Source organism: Gigantopelta aegis, chromosome 10 (genome assembly GCF_016097555.1).
Source record: "Gigantopelta aegis isolate Gae_Host chromosome 10, Gae_host_genome, whole genome shotgun sequence".
NCBI lineage: Eukaryota > Metazoa > Mollusca > Gastropoda > Neomphalida > Peltospiridae > Gigantopelta > Gigantopelta aegis.
In genome coordinates this window covers 69,564,643-69,585,055 of record NC_054708.1, presented here as the reverse complement: position 1 = coordinate 69,585,055, position 20,413 = coordinate 69,564,643, and the positions used below count along the sequence as shown (strand labels likewise).

The window sequence follows — 20,413 nt, the reverse complement described above, 5'->3', positions numbered from 1 at the left end:
CTTCGGCTTCATCCCTGTTACTCCATACGTCTGTGTCTGTCTGTCCCCCCCCCCTTCTTCCCCTCTCCTCTCTCTCTCTCTCTCTCTCTCTCTCTCTCTCTCTCTCTCTCTCTCTCACACGCACATGCATATGTATACACATATTGTTTAATAAGTGCTTTATATACGAGTGTATAGCTTTAATTATGTATCGTTTATGTATATACAATAATACCATGTACAGCAATGATTCAAGGCCCCAACCTAGACCTTGCTTATGTTTCTGGGGACAATAAGAAAGAAAAAAAAAAAACGATTCAGGAATTTTCATTTAATTTAGGCAAATATAATCGACATCATCATCACAAATGGGATCCCCAGACGTCTATGCTGTGATGCATGGAAAAGTCCTGATGGACAATGAGCCTATGGGGTGTTTGTTGATGAGACCTTTTTGTCTTGTGTGTTTAGCTGACTAACACGAATAAGACGATTCCAGATGTCGCCATATCTGTTAAGTATTAGCCCACCTTGCAGAGAAAATAAACACATGTCTACAAAATAAACAGACCACTGCGGCAGCACCAGATAAACATAACTTTATGGTGGACCATTTCAGGTGAGACAAGACGATTGAGCATGGGAATGTTTACAACAAAGTCAGTTCCACAAATCTAAATCAACGTAATTCCCAAACAGAAAGATTTATAATTGTGTATGAAGTTTATGTTAGGTTATAACGTGTGAAAGAAAGGGAATGGAATGACAGCTTATAGCTTAGTGGTCTGATGTATTTAGTGAAAACTCGCATAGACCAACGTCATTTTACCATTTGGTCTAAGAACTGACTGTTAAGATTAAAAAGCAATATTAGCAGTTCGTAAAAGTTCACTAGCGAACCCCTTTTATGCTTTACCACCAACATTATTATTAGTAATGTATGTGAAACAGTGCATTAATTATTACACATGATGGAAGAATGATGACCTGAAACTTTGAAAATGAATGTTTGATAAAACTCCGCGTCAGTCTTTAATCAGGAGTACTTACAGACATCAAACATCGGATAACTTGGCAAGCATTATTTTAGGTAGTATTCACCACATTATTTTAGGTAGTATTCACCACATTTAGTACCATATCATACCATACCGTACCGTACCGTACCGTATCGTACCGTACCACACCACACCTAACCAAACCTGACTACAATATCGTACCGTACCATACAATATCAAAATAAAGCAGTCAAGTTCAGCTACACAGAATGTTTGAATCAATGCGGGTGGGGTTGGGGTCCGATCATACGACCCCACCATCTTAGGGAAACCTGCTTTTTAAGGTCATTATTATATCAATAACATGTAGAGTGTTTTGTGAAGCCAATATTTTCTGTTTGAACGCATCAATCATAATCAAAACTAAACGTATCGACCGCTGTTACACCTGACACCTTGTACCTGCAATCTTTAATAGTCTGTTCGTGTGTAACTATGGACCGCTCGTGTCCTGATTCTGGTGTTGACAAATGTGTATTGTTTCGTTTGTTTAAATCTATGCCTACACGATTCGCCTCAAAGAGTCTGACAAAGACACACACGAACAAAAGCTTGCCACGTGATAATTGATTGCACATCTCAAACGTAGTTCCACAATAGCGGAATATTAGAAACGACTCACTCGACTTTCACTATACATGGTGGAAGGAGATTTTGATACGCTCTGTAAACATCGTCTATCGCCCTCCTACACACTATGTGAACGCCAAGTGAACCTGGCGTTAAGCGGTACAATCAAATACAAAATTGAAAGCCTACCTAACAGAACTCAATCATTGATTGCAACAAATATTATATAGGAAAGACCTTGTAAAAATACCTGGATCTAATGTTAATTGTGGTTGGGTCCGGATCTAGCTCAGTCGGTAGAGCGCTCGCCTGAGGTGCTCGTTTCGTAGGATGGAACTCCTTCAGACGATCCATTCTCTGAATGGAGTTTTTTCCCGTCCCAACCAGTGCCTCACGACTGGTATATCAAATATCGTGAGATGTACCCTCCTGCCTGTGTGAAAGTTCTTTTCAAAGACCCCCTTACAGCTGGAAAAATGTTGCGAGTTTCCTCCAAGATTATATAGTACAACGTACCAAATGTTTGACATCCAATAACCGGTGATTAATAGTTTAATGTGTTCTAGTGGTGTCGTTGAACAAAAACAAACTTTATATTTTAAATACATGTAGCAGTTAAAACTAAATTTCAATGAAATAACAATTGTAGATGTATGCTGACTCTTCATAGGAATAGAGGGGCGAGACGCAGCTCAGTGGTACAGCGCTCACCCGATGCGCGATCAATCTAAGATCGATTCCCGTTAGTGGGCCCATTGAGTTATTTCTCATTCCAGCCAGTGCCCCACAACTGGTGTAACAAACGCTGTGGTATGTACTATCCTGTCTGTGGGATGGTGCATATAAAAGAACCCTTGCTGCTAATCGAAGAGTTTCTGTCATGGACGGAGGAGCCGGCCAAGGCCGGCTCTTGTGCCCACGACAGGCGTGCGCTACAGCAGCTTGTTCTGAATGTGCACGTAAAACCCTATGACCTGACCTGACCTAATCGAAGAGTAGCCCATTAAGTGGCAACAACGGGTTTCCTATCTCAATAACTGTGTGGTCCACAACCATATGTCAGACACCATATAACCGTAAATAAAATGTGCTGAGTGCATCGTTAAATAAAACATTTCCTTCCTTTTCATAGGCTAAGGAATAGTTCTAAGACACTCAAAGCTTTGATTTACATTTAGAATACTATTGTCTAAAACATAAATATTCCTTTTGGTTAATTATGTTTAGACACCCAAAGCTTTGATTTCATTTAGAATACTATTGTCTAAAACATAAATATTCCTTTAGGTTAATTATACATAAATATTCCTTTAGGTTAATTATGTTTAGACACCCTAAGCTTTGTTTTACATTTAGAATACTATTGTCTAAAACACAAATACTCCTTTAGGTTAATTATGTTTAGACACTCAAACCTTTGATTTCATTTAGAATACTATTGTCTAAACCACAAATATTCCTTTAGTTTAATTATGTTTAGACACCCAAAGCTTTGTTTTACATTTAGAATACTATTGTCTAAAACATAAATAATTCGTCCCAGGTCAGGTCGCTGATCGGAACTGGGGCGGACGTGCCTGAAACCTTCGGGGTACATGTCCACGTAAATAAGAGTTCTGAGTCCGAGTTTAGACACCTAAAGCTTTGTTTTACATTTAGAATACTATTGTCTACAATACAAATATTCCTCTAGGTTAATTATGTTTGGAAATATCGAACCAGAATATTGAAATAAGTTAATGCACCGATTAAGAAATGACAAGCGTGATAGCCACAGATTCTAATGAAGTATATTTTCGTTGTTAATCGTCCTCTTGGTTGTTTGTCATTTTCGTTCGTGTTCTCTTTGAACATTTATTTTCACTTTAAGAGAGAAACCAAAGATAGAAAACCCCCGCATAAAATGAACTTTTCTGTATTTCATAGTATTATATATTTGTTTGTTTGTCCGCGCGTGCCTAGACAGGCAGTAGAAACGCATTACTTTCCCTGAACACGTATTACCCTCATTACTGACAAGACACCTCTTGGTCGAGGCAACAGGCGTATCCCCTTACAGTGTGCTAATCCCCGTACTTAGCGTTAATTTGCTGGTATTGTGCCACATGAAAGAGTTAATGTCTCTTCCAATTGCTCACTGGGTATGCACCACACCTGACCGACAGTCACGGGTCTTCTAACACAGCAGGCAGGCATCATCTGCAGAGTGTTACAGGATGATTAACATAATTTATGATAGCATACGGATAATTGGAAGTAATTCAATATGACTTTTGTCAAGTACTATTTTCACAGATTTAAGCACTGTTGGTTTTCTTTCATAAACATCAAACATTAAACTAAAACTAGACTTATATAATAAAATAGTCAAATTATGAATATAAATATCGATACGAATAAATTAATACGCATGACTCTCGTAATTTATTTTCCCTCAGGCTCCTTAATTTACCCAGAATCTGAGATCCACCAAAAACTGTCTGCCAGTTAGTCCAGTTCTGATACAGACGTAGGAAGGTGCCCAGTTGCTCAAAGCGCAGTTACATTAACACAGGGATAGTCTAATACTTTCCTTTTGATTATTTTTGCACAAATACAAAATAAAACTAACATTTGATTATGTATAGAACCTTTCGTTGTTCTAAATCAAGTTTAAAAATTATGTTTTTTATTATTATTTGAATTGATTCAGTCCTTGGTTTTGAAAATGTCTGTAACGCAATCACTGTTTAACCTAACTAACGTTTGGACAACCGATCATTCATATATATATATATATATATATATATATATATATATATATATATATATATATATATTTTTTTTTTTTTCCTTTTTAACTGGGGTGTAGCAAAATATGGCAGCGCCACCCCTTCTCGCTTCCCTCTCTATCTGTTTACAAATATTTGCAGAAATTTACCTGTAATCATTAGCTATATGGTCTGTGATGTATGACAGAAAATGCTATTATATTTTTGACTATGAAGAATGTTCTTCGCTTTATGGCACCTGGCATGCACACATGTGTATTATTTACACATTCAAAATGTCAGAAGGTTAACACGTTTCCGGAACTGAGTTCGCGTTGAGTTTTATAAAATGCATGTTAACAAAACATTTTCACATGATTAATTGTGATGAGGAGAAATGTCTGGTTGTAGTTAAACGTTTGGGACTGTACAATGGACGTACGTACATACTTATTTAAATAGGAGACAATAAATTTCAAGGCAAAACAAAATATACAGGATAAAGGAATTACATATTTAGTCAGGTACACGTGTTGTACAAGATAACAACCGAAAGAAATACCCCCAACCACAAAGAAATCCCCCCCAAGAAAAACAATAACCCCCCACAAAACTACACCCACCAAAAAAACCCCAAACGACCTACAACACCCCTAGCCACCACACACACACACACAAAGAGAAAAACCCAAAGAAAGAAAATAAGATGACGATGGGTACAAAAAACCCCACTGTCGAAACTATTAATAAACAAACAGTCCAAACAACCAGTGGCATATTAGTAATTAATTAAATAAAAAATCTCAGCATTCTATTTCCACATCAGAAGCAGAGTAACTAACACATACACATTTGTATCTATCCACGTCTGTCTAACCGTCCGTCCGTCTACATGTGTAATAGTTTGTTTTCCGTGTGACCTTTACATGTACCTCCCAAGGGTTTCATGCCTCCGTACGCACTAGTCTAGTTTCAAATAATTATCTATATTTACAAGTCCCACACACTTCAACTCATCTCCGACAAGAATATTGTTTTCTATTTTGGTGAGCAGAACAGACGATACCGTCTTTACATTTGTATCGGATGTCATTTTGTTGTTGTGCTACCAAATTATCCAACACAGGAAAGAAAAACAAAATTATTTAATGACACCTCAGCTATTTTAGTGTCTATTTTAACATTTGGTCTAGCGACAAAGAAAACAAACCTGTTGCCCCGACGTGTGCTACTCATACCGATTATGTGTGTGGGTGTGGTTAATTTTTGGCATGCTTCCATCAGAGAACTGTTCAAGCACGCCTGTCGTGGGCACAGCATCTGCCACAACATCTGACTTCGCCAGAGTTATGTCCATGACAGGGAAATACCGATTAGAAATGTGGAATCTTTTCTTTCACTTTCTTATAGACAAGACAGTACCTACCACGACGACCCTTTAATTTAATTAGTCGACGGGGACTGGTTGGAACGGGAGAAAATTATCCCATGGAGGCCGATCGATTCTTTTACCCATCACACATCAGGCGTGCGCTCTTTTATATTCACCTACTTAGACATAAAACAGTACATATCACCTTTAAAGTACGAGCCGCCGGAGACTGGTTGGAACGGAAAAAATAGTTCATCGCTCGATCCTCCCCCTTCAGGCGTGCGATCAACCACTAAGCTACATCCCGCCCCCAAGCCAAGACTTCCTAACAAATACAATAAAAAAGTGTGCGTCCAAACGTGATCTAGTACTTTACTCAAATCAGCACCTGTATGTTTAGTATGACTGCCAAGACAAACAGGTCACAGGTGGACTCTGGTTTAAAAATAAAAGTAAACCAGAAAATAAAATCTTAGTGCAATCACCCACCTGTAGTTTTATAGCCGTACTCCACCTCCACCGCCGACACGAACGTTTCTGGCAACAGAAGCAAAAACGCCGAAATGAGGTGACACGTCTGGGCAATGGGGCAGAGATGTTGCCAAAAGCGTTTAACGCACGGCGTTTTGATCCTCTTGCACAACGCCTCCATGTTTGAGTTCAAGGCATGATCCCGTCCAAGCTTGACACCGTCGTTGGCGTAGTTTCCAACTCGGATGAACGACGTCAACACGAATATGGGAAGGAACAGGAACGACAGAACGATGAGCGCCACGTGGGCCGCAACCTCCGCCGGGGCGTTGCCCCCACTCCCGGGCCAGGCTCGAGCCCCGGCCTCGTGGTACCTGGAGATGGACCTGAACGCGGTGTAACCGTGGATTCCGAGCACCAGGAAACAGTAGCATATTGACCAGAATGAATTCAGACTGGTACTCTTGGTAATTATTCCAGCCATGTTGGTAGTTCCGTACGAGCGCTAAAACACCGGTAGATTCTGTGCCAAACGCTGACTGTCACTACCCGGCTGTCACTGCGTCACAGTGAAACTTCGATATTGATAATTTCATAACAAACAGATCACGAATATCTGTCATTCTGTGCAAGTAAAGCTCTCCCGAGTCCAAGTTAATGACTTGCACAAAAGCACACACTAGAACCGCACGTAATCCATGATTCTTCTAATTTTTTTCGTCGACTACTTATCAAGTGCTGTGACCCCCAGCATCAACCTGCTGTCGCCTGCCGACTCCTTGTATTGTCTGCACGCCTATCCCCCAGATAATCCGCGGGTTTCCCAACCAGCAGAACCGAAAATTCCAACAGTCATCTTATCTGCTTCACATTTACGCATGAGGTGCCTGCAAAATAAAACAAGAGTTCAAATCAGCACAGGTTCGCCAGATTTTTACATTTTCGTCTGCAACAAAGAATTCCAAGCCCTAAATGATCGTCTGCCTTGTTCAATATGCGCCCAATAGCCGTGAATGCCATGTGTGTGTGTGTGCAACGAAATCTTCCCCTTCAGACTCATTGTTTATTTCGTAGCGAGCGCACGAGAGACGTTACCGAAGTTAACCATGATCGTATTCCAGCGACCGTCCGTAAGACACTCCACAAGAATTATTTTATACGCGGTGTAGCGGTTACTTGCACTATGTTACAATAATAAGACATTTGTTAGTTGAAGTACCTGCGCCACACTAACGCTTTCTGTTTGTATAACCTCTTACTGGGAGACTCTACCGACGTCGCGTTCCTCTCAAGTCATTGGCAAATGGAAGCGAGTCTGTTAGAAACTCGCTCGTCTGCTAGCTGCAATGTTTGTAGAAGCGCAGAACATATGGGGCCCGGTGCACCGAATTAAAACTGAACGCCGATAGAGCTGCCAAGGGCTTGACGTATTGGAAAGGCTGACTTCATGACAATGGGTTAATTCTCTGGTCCGTAATGAATAGCTTTCTCGCATACGGTTCTAAAAACCTGCGACATTTTTTTTTTCTCTTCCGGCCAAGTATTAATTTAAAAGGACTGACAACGGTTAGTTAAACACTTTTTTTTCCCCGGCTGGATTTTGTAAAATATGTCGCGGCATGTGGCCAATATTGTTTTGTTTGTTTTTGTTTCAGTTCTTTCAGCGACCTGTTTAATGATGTTTATAATTTAACACTGATAATTTTGAAAAGCATCTTATTAGTACTACCGTATAAAATACTAATTCCTAATACAACAACAATAACCACAAAAAAGCTAACAAAAAAAAAAAAAAAAAAAAAAAAAAAAAAAAAACCCACCCGAACAAAAAACACCAACAAAAAATCCACCAAACTCCAAACCCAATAAAACCATCACACAAAACAAACTAAAAATCTCTGACAACAACAAATAATAGAAACCTACAAAAACAAACTCAACAACACCCTTCCCCCTTCAAAAAAAAAATCAATCAAAACAACAAAATAATAACACAACACAACAACAATAAGGCTTTCCAACCTCTTTTTTTTCTCGTGACTTTTAACCTACCGATATCTGTAATCTAGTGATACTAGGTGCCAGTTTCCCACCTCTCTGAGACGACAGAACTCTACTAACAGAAGGCCCTATTGGTTACAAACACGTATTATTAACATATTATTATTAACTCTACACCCAATACAATATCCATACCAACAGTACTACAGAGGTAGGTTTTGGGAAAGTTTCGACTAATACTAGTAATTACCATACTGTTATTGCCACTCCTCTATCACGCTTCCACACTGTGTGGGAATGCTGCAGTTTATGACAGAATTTGGTAATACATATACATGTATATGTCTGCTTAGTATAAAATATATTACAATAACACAATGACAAAAGTACAACATAACGGATTATTCTTTGATTCTAATAGCAGGTGTTCAAAGCGATTTTTATATATTTTTCGGCGAGCACGACTCGGACCACCCTATAAACTTCGCTCGCCAGTCTAGACCCCCTGTATAATTTACTGTACACGCGCCTAAAAAGGAACTACATATCCATTTTAAATGACAACTTCTAAAATTGAAAAAAAATGTATTTTTTTCTTCAAAACTCGACAAGTCCATGAAATGTTAATTTGAGATATATATATATATATATATATATATATATATATATATATATATATATATATATATATATATATATATATATATATATATATATATAGAGAGAGAGAGAGAGAGAGAGAGAGAGAGAGAGAGAGAGAGAGAGAGAGCGCAAAACAACGTCTTTGTCTTTCAAACAACTACAACTACATATAACTCCGTGTACGGGGATACAACTGGTTTATACCAAAAAACTATATGTGGATTTAATCTATTGGCGAATTTATTATTATTATTTTTTTTTTTTATTAAAGTCTCACCTCAGCTATAAAACACCAATATCACTGAACACCAATATCACTGAACACCATGAAATCTAAAATAATACTGAACCACTCCATGTGGAGTTAAGGCTGGGACAACACCTTACATGCACGTAAGCTTACAATTTAGGTGGACATCTCCATTTCCACCAATTTCGGACTGAACGATTTTGTAAAAAATATGGATATCTATATTCATAAAGTTATTCCTGTCCTGTCCTAGTTTTGATTTATTTAGTACACCAGTCTAGGAGTGGCAGTCCTATTTGAGCGGTAGGAAGGATGTATTGTCCTGTAAAGGAGCTCCTCGAGAGTGGCAGTCCTATTTGAGCGGTAGGAAGGATGTATTGTCCTGTAATGGAGCTCCTCGAGAGTGGCAGTCCTATTTGAGCGGTAGGAAGGATGTATTGTCCTGTAATGGAGCTCCTCGAGAGTGGCAGTCCTATTTGAGCGGTAGGAAGGATGTATTGTCCTGTAATGGAGCTCCTCGAGAGTGGCAGTCCTATTTGAGCGGTAGGAAGGATGTATTGTCCTGTAAAGGAGCTCCTCGAGAGTGGCTGGCCTATTTGAGCGGTAGGAAGGATGTATTGTCCTGTAATGGAGCTCCTCGAGAGTGGCAGTCCTATTTGAGCGGTAGGAAGGATGTATTGTCCTGTAATGGAGCTCCTCGAGAGTGGCAGTCCTATTTGAGCGGTAGGAAGGATGTATTGTCCTGTAATGGAGCTCCTCGAGAGTGGCAGTCCTATTTGAGCGGTAGGAAGGATGTATTGTCCTGTAAAGGAGCTCCTCGAGAGTGGCTGGCCTATTTGAGCGGTAGGAAGGATGTATTGTCCTGTAAAGGAGCTCCTCGAGAGTGGCAGTCCTATTTGAGCGGTAGGAAGGATGTATTGTCCTGTAATGGAGCTCCTCGAGAGTGGCAGTCCTATTTGAGCGGTAGGAAGGATGTATTGTCCTGTAATGGAGCTCCTCGAGAGTGGCAGTCCTATTTGAGCGGTAGGAAGGATGTATTGTCCTGTAATGGAGCTCCTCGAGAGTGGCAGTCCTATTTGAGCGGTAGGAAGGATGTATTGTCCTGTAATGGAGCTCCTCGAGAGTGGCAGTCCTATTTGAGCGGTAGGAAGGATGTATTGTCCTGTAATGGAGCTCCTCGAGAGTGGCAGTCCTATTTGAGCGGTAGGAAGGATGTATTGTCCTGTAATGGAGCTCCTCGAGAGTGGCAGTCCTATTTGAGCGGTAGGAAGGATGTATTGTCCTGTAAAGGAGCTCCTCGAGAGTGGCTGGCCTATTTGAGCGGTAGGAAGGATGTATTGTCCTGTAAAGGAGCTCCTCGAGAGTGGCAGTCCTATTTGAGCGGTAGGAAGGATGTATTGTCCTGTAATGGAGCTCCTCGAGAGTGGCAGTCCTATTTGAGCGGTAGGAAGGATGTATTGTCCTGTAAAGGAGCTCCTCGAGAGTGGCTGGCCTATTTGAGCGGTAGGAAGGATGTATTGTCCTGTAATGGAGCTCCTCGAGAGTGGCAGTCCTATTTGAGCGGTAGGAAGGATGTATTGTCCTGTAAAGGAGCTCCTCGAGAGTGGCTGGCCTATTTGAGCGGTAGGAAGGATGTATTGTCCTGTAATGGAGCTCCTCGAGAGTGGCAGTCCTATTTGAGCGGTAGGAAGGATGTATTGTCCTGTAAAGGAGCTCCTCGAGAGTGGCTGGCCTATTTGAGCGGTAGGAAGGATGTATTGTCCTGTAATGGAGCTCCTCGAGAGTGGCTGGCCTATTTGAGCGGTAGGAAGGATGTATTGTCCTGTAATGGAGCTCCTCGAGAGTGGCAGTCCTATTTGAGCGGTAGGAAGGATGTATTGTCCTGTAAAGGAGCTCCTCGAGAGTGGCAGTCCTATTTGAGCGGTAGGAAGGATGTATTGTCCTGTAAAGGAGCTCCTCGAGAGTGGCTGGCCTATTTGAGCGGTAGGAAGGATGTATTGTCCTGTAAAGGAGCTCCTCGAGAGTGGCAGTCCTATTTGAGCGGTAGGAAGGATGTATTGTCCTGTAATGGAGCTCCTCGAGAGTGGCTGTCCTATTTGAGCGGTAGGAAGGATGTATTGTCCTGTAATGGAGCTCCTCGAGAGTGGCTGTCCTATTTGAGCGGTAGGAAGGATGTATTGTCCTGTAATGGAGCTCCTCGAGAGTGGCAGTCCTATTTGAGCGGTAGGAAGGATGTATTGTCCTGTAATGGAGCTCCTCGAGAGTGGCAGTCCTATTTGAGCGGTAGGAAGGATGTATTGTCCTGTAAAGGAGCTCCTCGAGAGTGGCTGGCCTATTTGAGCGGTAGGAAGGATGTATTGTCCTGTAATGGAGCTCCTCGAGAGTGGCAGTCCTATTTGAGCGGTAGGAAGGATGTATTGTCCTGTAATGGAGCTCCTCGAGAGTGGCAGTCCTATTTGAGCGGTAGGAAGGATGTATTGTCCTGTAATGGAGCTCCTCGAGAGTGGCAGTCCTATTTGAGCGGTAGGAAGGATGTATTGTCCTGTAATGGAGCTCCTCGAGAGTGGCAGTCCTATTTGAGCGGTAGGAAGGATGTATTGTCCTGTAAAGGAGCTCCTCGAGAGTGGCTGGCCTATTTGAGCGGTAGGAAGGATGTATTGTCCTGTAATGGAGCTCCTCGAGAGTGGCAGTCCTATTTGAGCGGTAGGAAGGATGTATTGTCCTGTAATGGAGCTCCTCGAGAGTGGCAGTCCTATTTGAGCGGTAGGAAGGATGTATTGTCCTGTAATGGAGCTCCTCGAGAGTGGCAGTCCTATTATATAGACAAGGCATTAGATAGAGATTCGTGGAATCAGTCACTATTTTGCCAAATACCCATTCGACTGCATTGTGTAGAGATACGGTTTTGATCATGGGTCACGTTTTTTTCCCGTTACGATTTAATTTGAATATAAAAACCTGGCTTTTTTATCAGTCCAATAACCTGAAACCTGAACTATAACTCCAGATCACAGCTGGGCAGTGATTAAAGCGATTTTGCTTTGACTTACTATCGAATAATATTATTTTATTTGACAAATCTGTCAATATTCTTTAATTTAGTTTTAATATTAATAACAAACGATTTTTCACTAGGTAATGAACAGTTTCCAATGTTGACCTTTAACCCCTGCAGTGTTTCACCTTGTACTGACTTGCACTTTCGTTGTTGTTAAAAAATAAACACGAGTATTTCCGATCATGAAATATGGACAAATTTCCGTTCTCCACTGGCGCTAATGATGACTGACAACCAGAGATCAACAAAGCAAATTCTGCTGAGTAAATCGCTCCGCCATTAATGAAGCACCGCTTTGTTTGACGGCATCCGACACACGACTTTTACACTATAATCCGACCAACTGCTCGATTGGCGGTCGATACGTCAATCACCCGCCTTTATTAACTGTTCGGTTTCACTACGCCGAGAACTTGTTGCTGGTAAATGCAAATAAATAGACAAAGTAAAGATTATTGATGTACTTTGTCACCTAGCAACTCGACCGCTACACCTGCAGATTATACGGTTAGGTGTTCGTGAAAAAGGCCTTTAAGTTTTCGTCCTGATTAAAGATTTTTTTGTTCTTGTTTGATGAAAATAGCACGTCTTTTCAGTTTGTTCCCAGGACACTGTCATTGTAATGAAAACGAATTAGTTTATTAAAGACATTGAAGAGAAAGGATAGGCCAGTGTACACTACTGGTATATCAAAACAAATGAAATTTTGAAAGAAATATATTGACATTCTTCGATTTCATATGATTCTTACAAAATCAGGACCCTGACTAAAATTGAGCTCGTGAAACGGACATAACAATGGAAAACAATAAGAGGAAAAAGGGTATGTGTATATATATATAATTACAAACTTTCCGAATTTATACGATTTACTGTATTCTGATTGGCTGACGTCACTCAAAAACCATGCGTTATCCTTCCATAAACCTCATAAAAATACGTCATCACGGAAGACCAAGATCGAAATAACCGCACAACGCCAACAGTCACTACACGTAAACAAAAGTTAATATCAAGGTCACTTTGCGATAGAAAAACACAAGACAAATCTGCACATGAAATTGTTTCATTTTTTAAAAAGAAGTTATAATAAAGTTATATACACTGTTTTTGTTGATTCAATACTTATTTTTATTTTTAGCGGACAATTTCCAATAGTATGTATACATGTATTCCTACGCTACGCGATTTTATACCATTTGTGACTTTTATACATCGATAAATTCCTAAAAAATGAGAAACAATTGTTATATATATCTATATATATATAATTTATTTATTTATTTATTATTATTATTATTATTTTAATTTTTTTTTTTTGGGGGGAGATTCTCTAGTTCCGCTTTTGCCACATCTAATGCACTTAGAAAAAATGTAGGATCGTCGAATTCGACGTCAAGCGATTCGAGCACTCAACGTCCAAGCACGCGTATCGTGGACACTTCTGACTTCAGCAGAGAGTTCTGTCTATAACCTGGCACACTAAAAGTTTTAATCACCCCATATTTCAAATTCCCGTCACCCTGTATCCGTCCCTGCAGTGGCTGCCAGTGATGTGGACATGCAAGATGACCACTAGTGACCACACGGCCGGCGATGGACAAGATAAGACTGATAACATTGTTGTGATGTTGTTCCTACCCGCGGCCGGACCTCCTGGGAGATGAATGTGATACGGGTATTGGCAACTCCCCATGGGCAAACTGTCTAGTACAGAATAACGGATAATATCAATCTCCGTCTTGCGGAGGATATGATGTTTCTTGAGGATACATGTTTCTTGACAGGACGATTTGTATTTTGACAGTGATAATATTGAGATATCAAAGAACAACCGGCGATTTAAAAATGCTTTGTCAGTGTTACGAGGATAAACATATACGTTTTTTTTATTATCCTACTAGAGTAAAGAGAAAGGATGATTTCTTTAACGACACCTCAGCATGTTTTAAGTTACGGCTATATGATGTTTCTAAACTGGTAGCACAGTTACGTAGCACATAGAACACAAACGACAAGACCACATATAGATATTTCTATATTTGGTCTAGATAATGAGCTAGGAAACCTGCTGCCACCATAACCGCTAATCCTACTGAAAGGTAGCAATGGGTATTTTATATGAAAATTCCCACAGACTGAACAGCACATACCACAACCTTTGTGGGCCGACCAATGCTACGACTCCTTGCATCTCGAGTCTCGGCGATGGACATAACGCGATCAACTTATTAGGGACAAAAACTGGTTATCTACAACACATACAACTGATTCAATCGTTTTGAAATATAATATGTTGATGAAATCACTTCACATTTTGAAACGACCTCTTTACAATACGTTGAGTGCGTCGTTAAATAAAATATTTCCTTATTTCTTTACAGTACACTCAAACAGTGGCGTACATCACACCTGGTTTGTCACCACCCCACCACCTTTTATATTTACGTGTCATTCCATAACACGCGGGAAAGACAGTGTAGTGTGCATGTCCCCCAATTATATTTGCACTCCCTCCAATATAAAAGCCTGGCTACGTCAATATTGTAAAAACCCAAACAGTTAATGAACTAAACGTTTCACCAATGCTATACAGTACACAATGTACAGAACTGACAGTTTCACGAAAACTTTATAGTTCATGATGTACAAAACTGAGTTTTTGCGAATACTGTATAGTACAAGGTGTACAGAACTGACAGTTTCACGAATATTTATAGTTCATGATGTACAACACTAAAGTTTGTTCGAATACTGTATAGTACAAGATGTACAGAACTGACAGTTTCACGAATACTTCATAGTTCATAATGTACAAAACTGAGTGTTTTGAATACTGTATAGTACTGTAGAGTACAAGGTGTACAGAACGGACTGCTTCACGAATACTGTACAGTACTCAATGTACAGAACTGAATGTGTTACGAATTCTGTACTTTAAAAATGTAGAGAACTGACAGTTTCACGAATACTATACCACACAAGATATAAAGAACTGACAGTTTGGCGAATACTGTATAATTCAAGATGTACTGAACCGGCAGTTTAACGAATAATACTTCATAGAATTTTATAATTCTGCTCAATGAACTGTGAGACTGGCGAATACCACACACTGAATAATTTATTCAAATTACTATAGTATAGCACGAATACTACACAGAGCACGAACTATAGAAATCCTGACTATTGGTTCTATACGAATAACAGTATTATGTAAACAGGGCATGTATATCGAATGAAAAACTTTACAAATCAAATGTATTGCCTATACATGCACAAACGAAACCGTAAATCACTGATATATGTATACATTATATTCATATCTAGTGTGCATATGGTGGTCATTGTATTTTTGAATAATACCGAATAGCCGTAATTTCGGTTTGATTCATCATTTTAGTTACACACTCTTCATAACATTCATTATGAATGATATTGTAAATTCAGTGATTTCTTAAATCACTAAAACCTTGGGAGAAAATAATATTAATAAAAAATAAATAAAACGCAAATCAACGAGTTAATTATCTGGCATAGAAAGATGTGTTAATTTAATTAGTGCTAATTTGAATGACCGTTTTATAAAACAACGAACGACAAAATCGATTGTTTCTGTGATTGACATTTGGCTGTTGTTGTCAGCAAAATAAATTCGGTTATTAGATCTGCTCCATACTCCAATGCAATGCACCTCAATCATAAAAACTCCCCGGGAAAAATTAATCAGATTATGACGAGTTATGCCTCAAATTCTGATGAAGGTACCAGCAGGTCCCAGTCTCAGCTGTCCAGGACACACCATGAACTCTGGGTCAGGTTTTAATCCGGTCCACACGGACACGTTACATGCTGATGGACACGGGAACAGGGAGGCGATACCGAATCTGACCTTTCCCCTTGGCGCTACCACACAACGGGCCGGCGTCAACAGCGCGTGAAAATTACATCCGGCAGACGACCGTCACGCGCGCTCTACGCACAGCCACGAGCACCAGTCCACGTGCAGCACCCCCGCGACGGCGCCGACATGCGAGCTATCACAAGTGGAGTGTTCCACTGGTCTGCTATGATTGCTGAAGACTCTTTGTGTTGCACATGCACTACATGTACTTGTGTAAATTTCTGTTTATTGAACTTAACACGAACCAGCACACACGTAGACAAAACACAGTCACATATCAGTCATGACACGGGGTACAATCATGGGTACAATGATGGCACGGGGTACAGTTATTTCTCGTTCTAATCGCTGCTACACGACTTGAATACTAAAAAGAAGTTTCTTTTGTTTAACGACACCACTAAAGCACACTGATTAATTTGAATAATCGGGTATTGGATGTCAGACATTTGGTAATTATGACTCTTAGTCATTAGAGGAAACCCGCTACATTTGTCCTAATGCAGAAAGGGATCTCTTATATGCACTTTCCCACAGACAGGAAAACACATACCACGGCCTTTGTCTAGTTGTGTTCGACTTGAATACTAGTATTAAAATCGCAGACCCTAGTTTCAACCGTCAAAATAGACACTAAGTTTGGTTAATCTACAAACCTTTAACACATTTTAATAAAGTTACAACAGAGTCTGTGACGTTGAAACAGAGAAACCGGCCTCGGTGGCGTCGTGGTTAGGCCATCGGTCTACAGGCTAGTAGGTACTGGGTTCGGATCCCAGTCGAGGCATGGGATTTTTAATCCAGATACCGACTCCAAACCCTGAGTGAGTGCTCCGCAAGGCTTAATGGGTAGGTGTAAACCACTGGCACCGACCAGTGATCCATAACTGGTTCAACAAAGGCCTATGTTGCAACAGCGGGTTTCCTCTAACAAACAGTGTCATAATGACCATATGTTTGACGTCCAATAGCCGATAGCGTCGTTAAATAAAACAAACTTTATTTTTTTTTTAAACAGAGAAATACCCTTAATTAAAGAGTAGACAAGGGCTCCTCTTTATAACCGTTACTTCTCAGAGAGATGTGCGTTTTTAAACTATAAAAAATGCATTTCGTGGTGTCAATGTATTCGGATATACGAAAATGGACAATCTAAACAATAAAATTTAAGTAATGTTTGATTTCAGATATCAAAAAATGGCACGAATAGTGACAAATACGTTGTAGAGTTTAAACTCTAGGGTCTGTCACTTTGAAGGCAGTCATATGTGCTTTTCTGTCTGTAAAAAGACATATATAAACGTATAAATGGAAGGAGGGTTTCATTTTTTTTTCTTCATCGACGAGGGCACTTTCAAGTATATATGCCTACGGTTTTAAAGTGAGTGTTAAATGTATGCTGATAGACCTCAAAAAATTAAAATCTGTGACTCATAATTAAAATACTTTCTTCTTTTTTTTTCCTTCTGTTTTTTTTTTTTTTACAAAACGATGGAACATTTTTTAAATGCGAAAATTAGCGTAAAACCAAATCTTCTATTAGGTAAACGATGTTTGTGTTTGTTAGACTAAGACACACGGGTTTTAAATTTCGTCGTCACCGTGTTGTTGTTTAAATTTAAATATCTGCGTCCGCCGTTCAGAGTGCCGACGTATCCCCTTCTCTGTTGACCGGATCAGCCCTGTCAATGTCGTCTGCCTGCGCCAACAATGGCCCATTCTGTTACCACGGCGGCCGTCTTTGTATCCCAAACACTCTAAAACCATGTCAACATGTTAAGATTTCAGGCTACAAAAGCTGACGTATGTTGTTTTAATGCAGACAAAACAGATGGGATGATGGTAACGTACGTTTAACTTGACCGCGCAAATACGTGTGGCGTTTCACGATGGCATTTTGTTTTTGCCAATGGAATCATTTAAATAAAATATCTGAAAACAACTTTAATTGTTTAGACTGGATGCGGAGTGTGCGTGCGGGCCGACTGATGTGTCTGCGGCTTGCGTTTTCGTCATATACACCATATACAATTACTTGACAGCAGCTAGCCGCATGCATTTCACAGACGCACGCATCGACTAGACGCTTTCGTTAAAATTAATGTTGTTTTTATTTTATTTTTATTTTTTTATTCGCACTGCACTCACGCGCCGCATCCAGTCTATATGAGCCTTTAGTTTGTTTATTTCTTTTTCGCAGTTTTATTATTGATTAATTTGTTCGTCCGTTCATTCGTTCACTACAAAGCCCTTGCTGCTAATTATTTTGATTAGAAGATTTTTTCTTCTTCTTTTATTCTTTACTTAGTTACCATGTTAAACATTTAACAGTCTGTGTTAAACAACGTGATGCGGTGGCGTTAAACAAATAAAAATCACAAGGTCAAATTTACTTTACAAAGAAAGAATCTGTTTGTTTTTTAAAAATCATATATATTTTTTTAAAATGCCGAATATATCTAATTTTGTTTAGTATAACTCACCCCAAAGTACACATCGTTTTTGTTTCACGGGCCTGGACGTAGCCCAGTGGTAAAGAGCTTCACTGGTGTGCGGTCGCTCTAGGATCGATCCCGGTCAGTTAGACCCATTAGGCTATTCCCAGCCAGTGCACAACGACTGGTATATCAAAGGCAGTGGTATGTGCTATCCTGTCTCTGGAATGGTGCATATAACAGATCCATTACTGTTAATGGAAAAGTGTAGCGGCTTTCATCTGATGACTATATGTATGTCATAATTACCAAAGGTTTGACATCCAATAGCTATGATTAATGAATCAATGTGCTCTAGTGGTGTCATTAAACAAATCAAACTCTAATCAAACTCTAACTCTTTTTTTTCGCACAAACTGCATCGGGAACTATCAAAACCACTAATAGCCGAACATATTTTTACAATACCTGGGCCTCAAGCAAAATGTATTCCTGGGAACCCGACGCTACGTAGAAGAAAGGAGCCGACCTTATTATTTTTATATTAATATGTAAGTGAAAAGTGAACATACATAAAATTTTATCTGGACCTGTATTGGTGAAAGAAAAAAAAAACCATAACAAAAAGTACAACAAAAAACTCAAACAAAACCATTCACGTCTGCAAGGGGGGGGGGGGGGGGTCCATACACATTTTTCTCTCCCCCCAATATATAATATATTACCGGAGGAGCATGACTTAATCCCCAATATTAACTTCGCTCGATATAGCCTAGACCCCTCACCCCCAGGCATAAATTCCTACACACGCGCCTTCTACCATACCTAATTTTTTTTCAGCACGTTCCCGGAAACACACAATTATTTTAGTCCCTATAAAAGACATTTAAAAATGGGAGATTGATGTTAATTTCAAACGAACAATGCATATTCTGTAAGATTAGTGAAATACGAGTATACCTGTAATCAACAACAAACGATCTTCAAAGGATAACATGTTTTTCACGACAATGATCTAAACGATTATAAAAAAAGAGACTTGAATGGTTCTATGAAGCAAACGCTGTTTTAATGGAAGGCCGAATGCCGCCGTACTGAACTGTCGAGTCAAATCATCAACTGAAGGGAGCGGGGAAATTGTTTCTTCCACTCCGTCGCGTTTGATCAGCTAATCAGAGCACGTGGAATGATTTAAACCAATCAAAACACACCGAGACGGTTACCAGCTGGCACGAATAGTAGACGATTCGTATGTCGTCGTTGAAATATGTTTAATTCCAGATTATAAAATCATAAATATTTGTGAAAACAAAACATTAAAATAATATATATTGCTTTTTGACTTAGGTTTTACAAATATTTTGTTACCTTCGGTTAAATATTTCAGATTGGCATTGACCTACATTATACATGGAGAGAGAGAGAGAGAGAGAGAGAGAGAGAGAGAGAGAGAGAGAGAGAGAGAGAGAGAGAGAGAGAGAGAGAGAGAGAGAGAGAGAGAGAGATGGATTTAGAGATACATGTATATAGATAGATATATTACAGATAGATAGATAGATAGACAAACAGACAGATAAATAAATAGATTTGATAAATTGATAGAAAGACAAATAAATATACAGATTGCAGATATACAGATAGATAGAAACAGAAAGAGAACGTCAGATGCTAGGCCAATACTACCGTTCTAAAACGAGCGGTGTTAGCGCAGTTGTCATTACATCAGAGAGAGAGAGAGAGAGAGAGAGAGAGAGAGAGAGAGAGAGAGAGAGAGAGAGAGAGAAACACACACACACACACACACACACACACACACACACACAGATAGAAACAGACGGAGATGAGTACAAAACGTATTCTCACCATCATACCGTGACGTTACTTAATACGAATTAACTGACAGCTGAGAAAGATTGGTTAACA

At 39.7% G+C, this 20,413-nt stretch overlaps 1 protein-coding gene across 1 annotated transcript in view; it reads right to left on the bottom strand.

Annotated features, from left to right (window-relative positions):
- LOC121382955 overlaps positions 1-20,413 on the bottom strand; it is an 88,237-nt gene that overhangs the window by 62,632 nt on the left and 5,192 nt on the right. The window contains exon 2 of the mRNA XM_041512644.1: positions 6,219-7,087. Within this exon, the coding sequence (XP_041368578.1) occupies positions 6,219-6,684 (466 nt within the window). The 5' untranslated portion in view covers positions 6,685-7,087. The remainder of the gene's footprint in view (positions 1-6,218; positions 7,088-20,413) is intronic.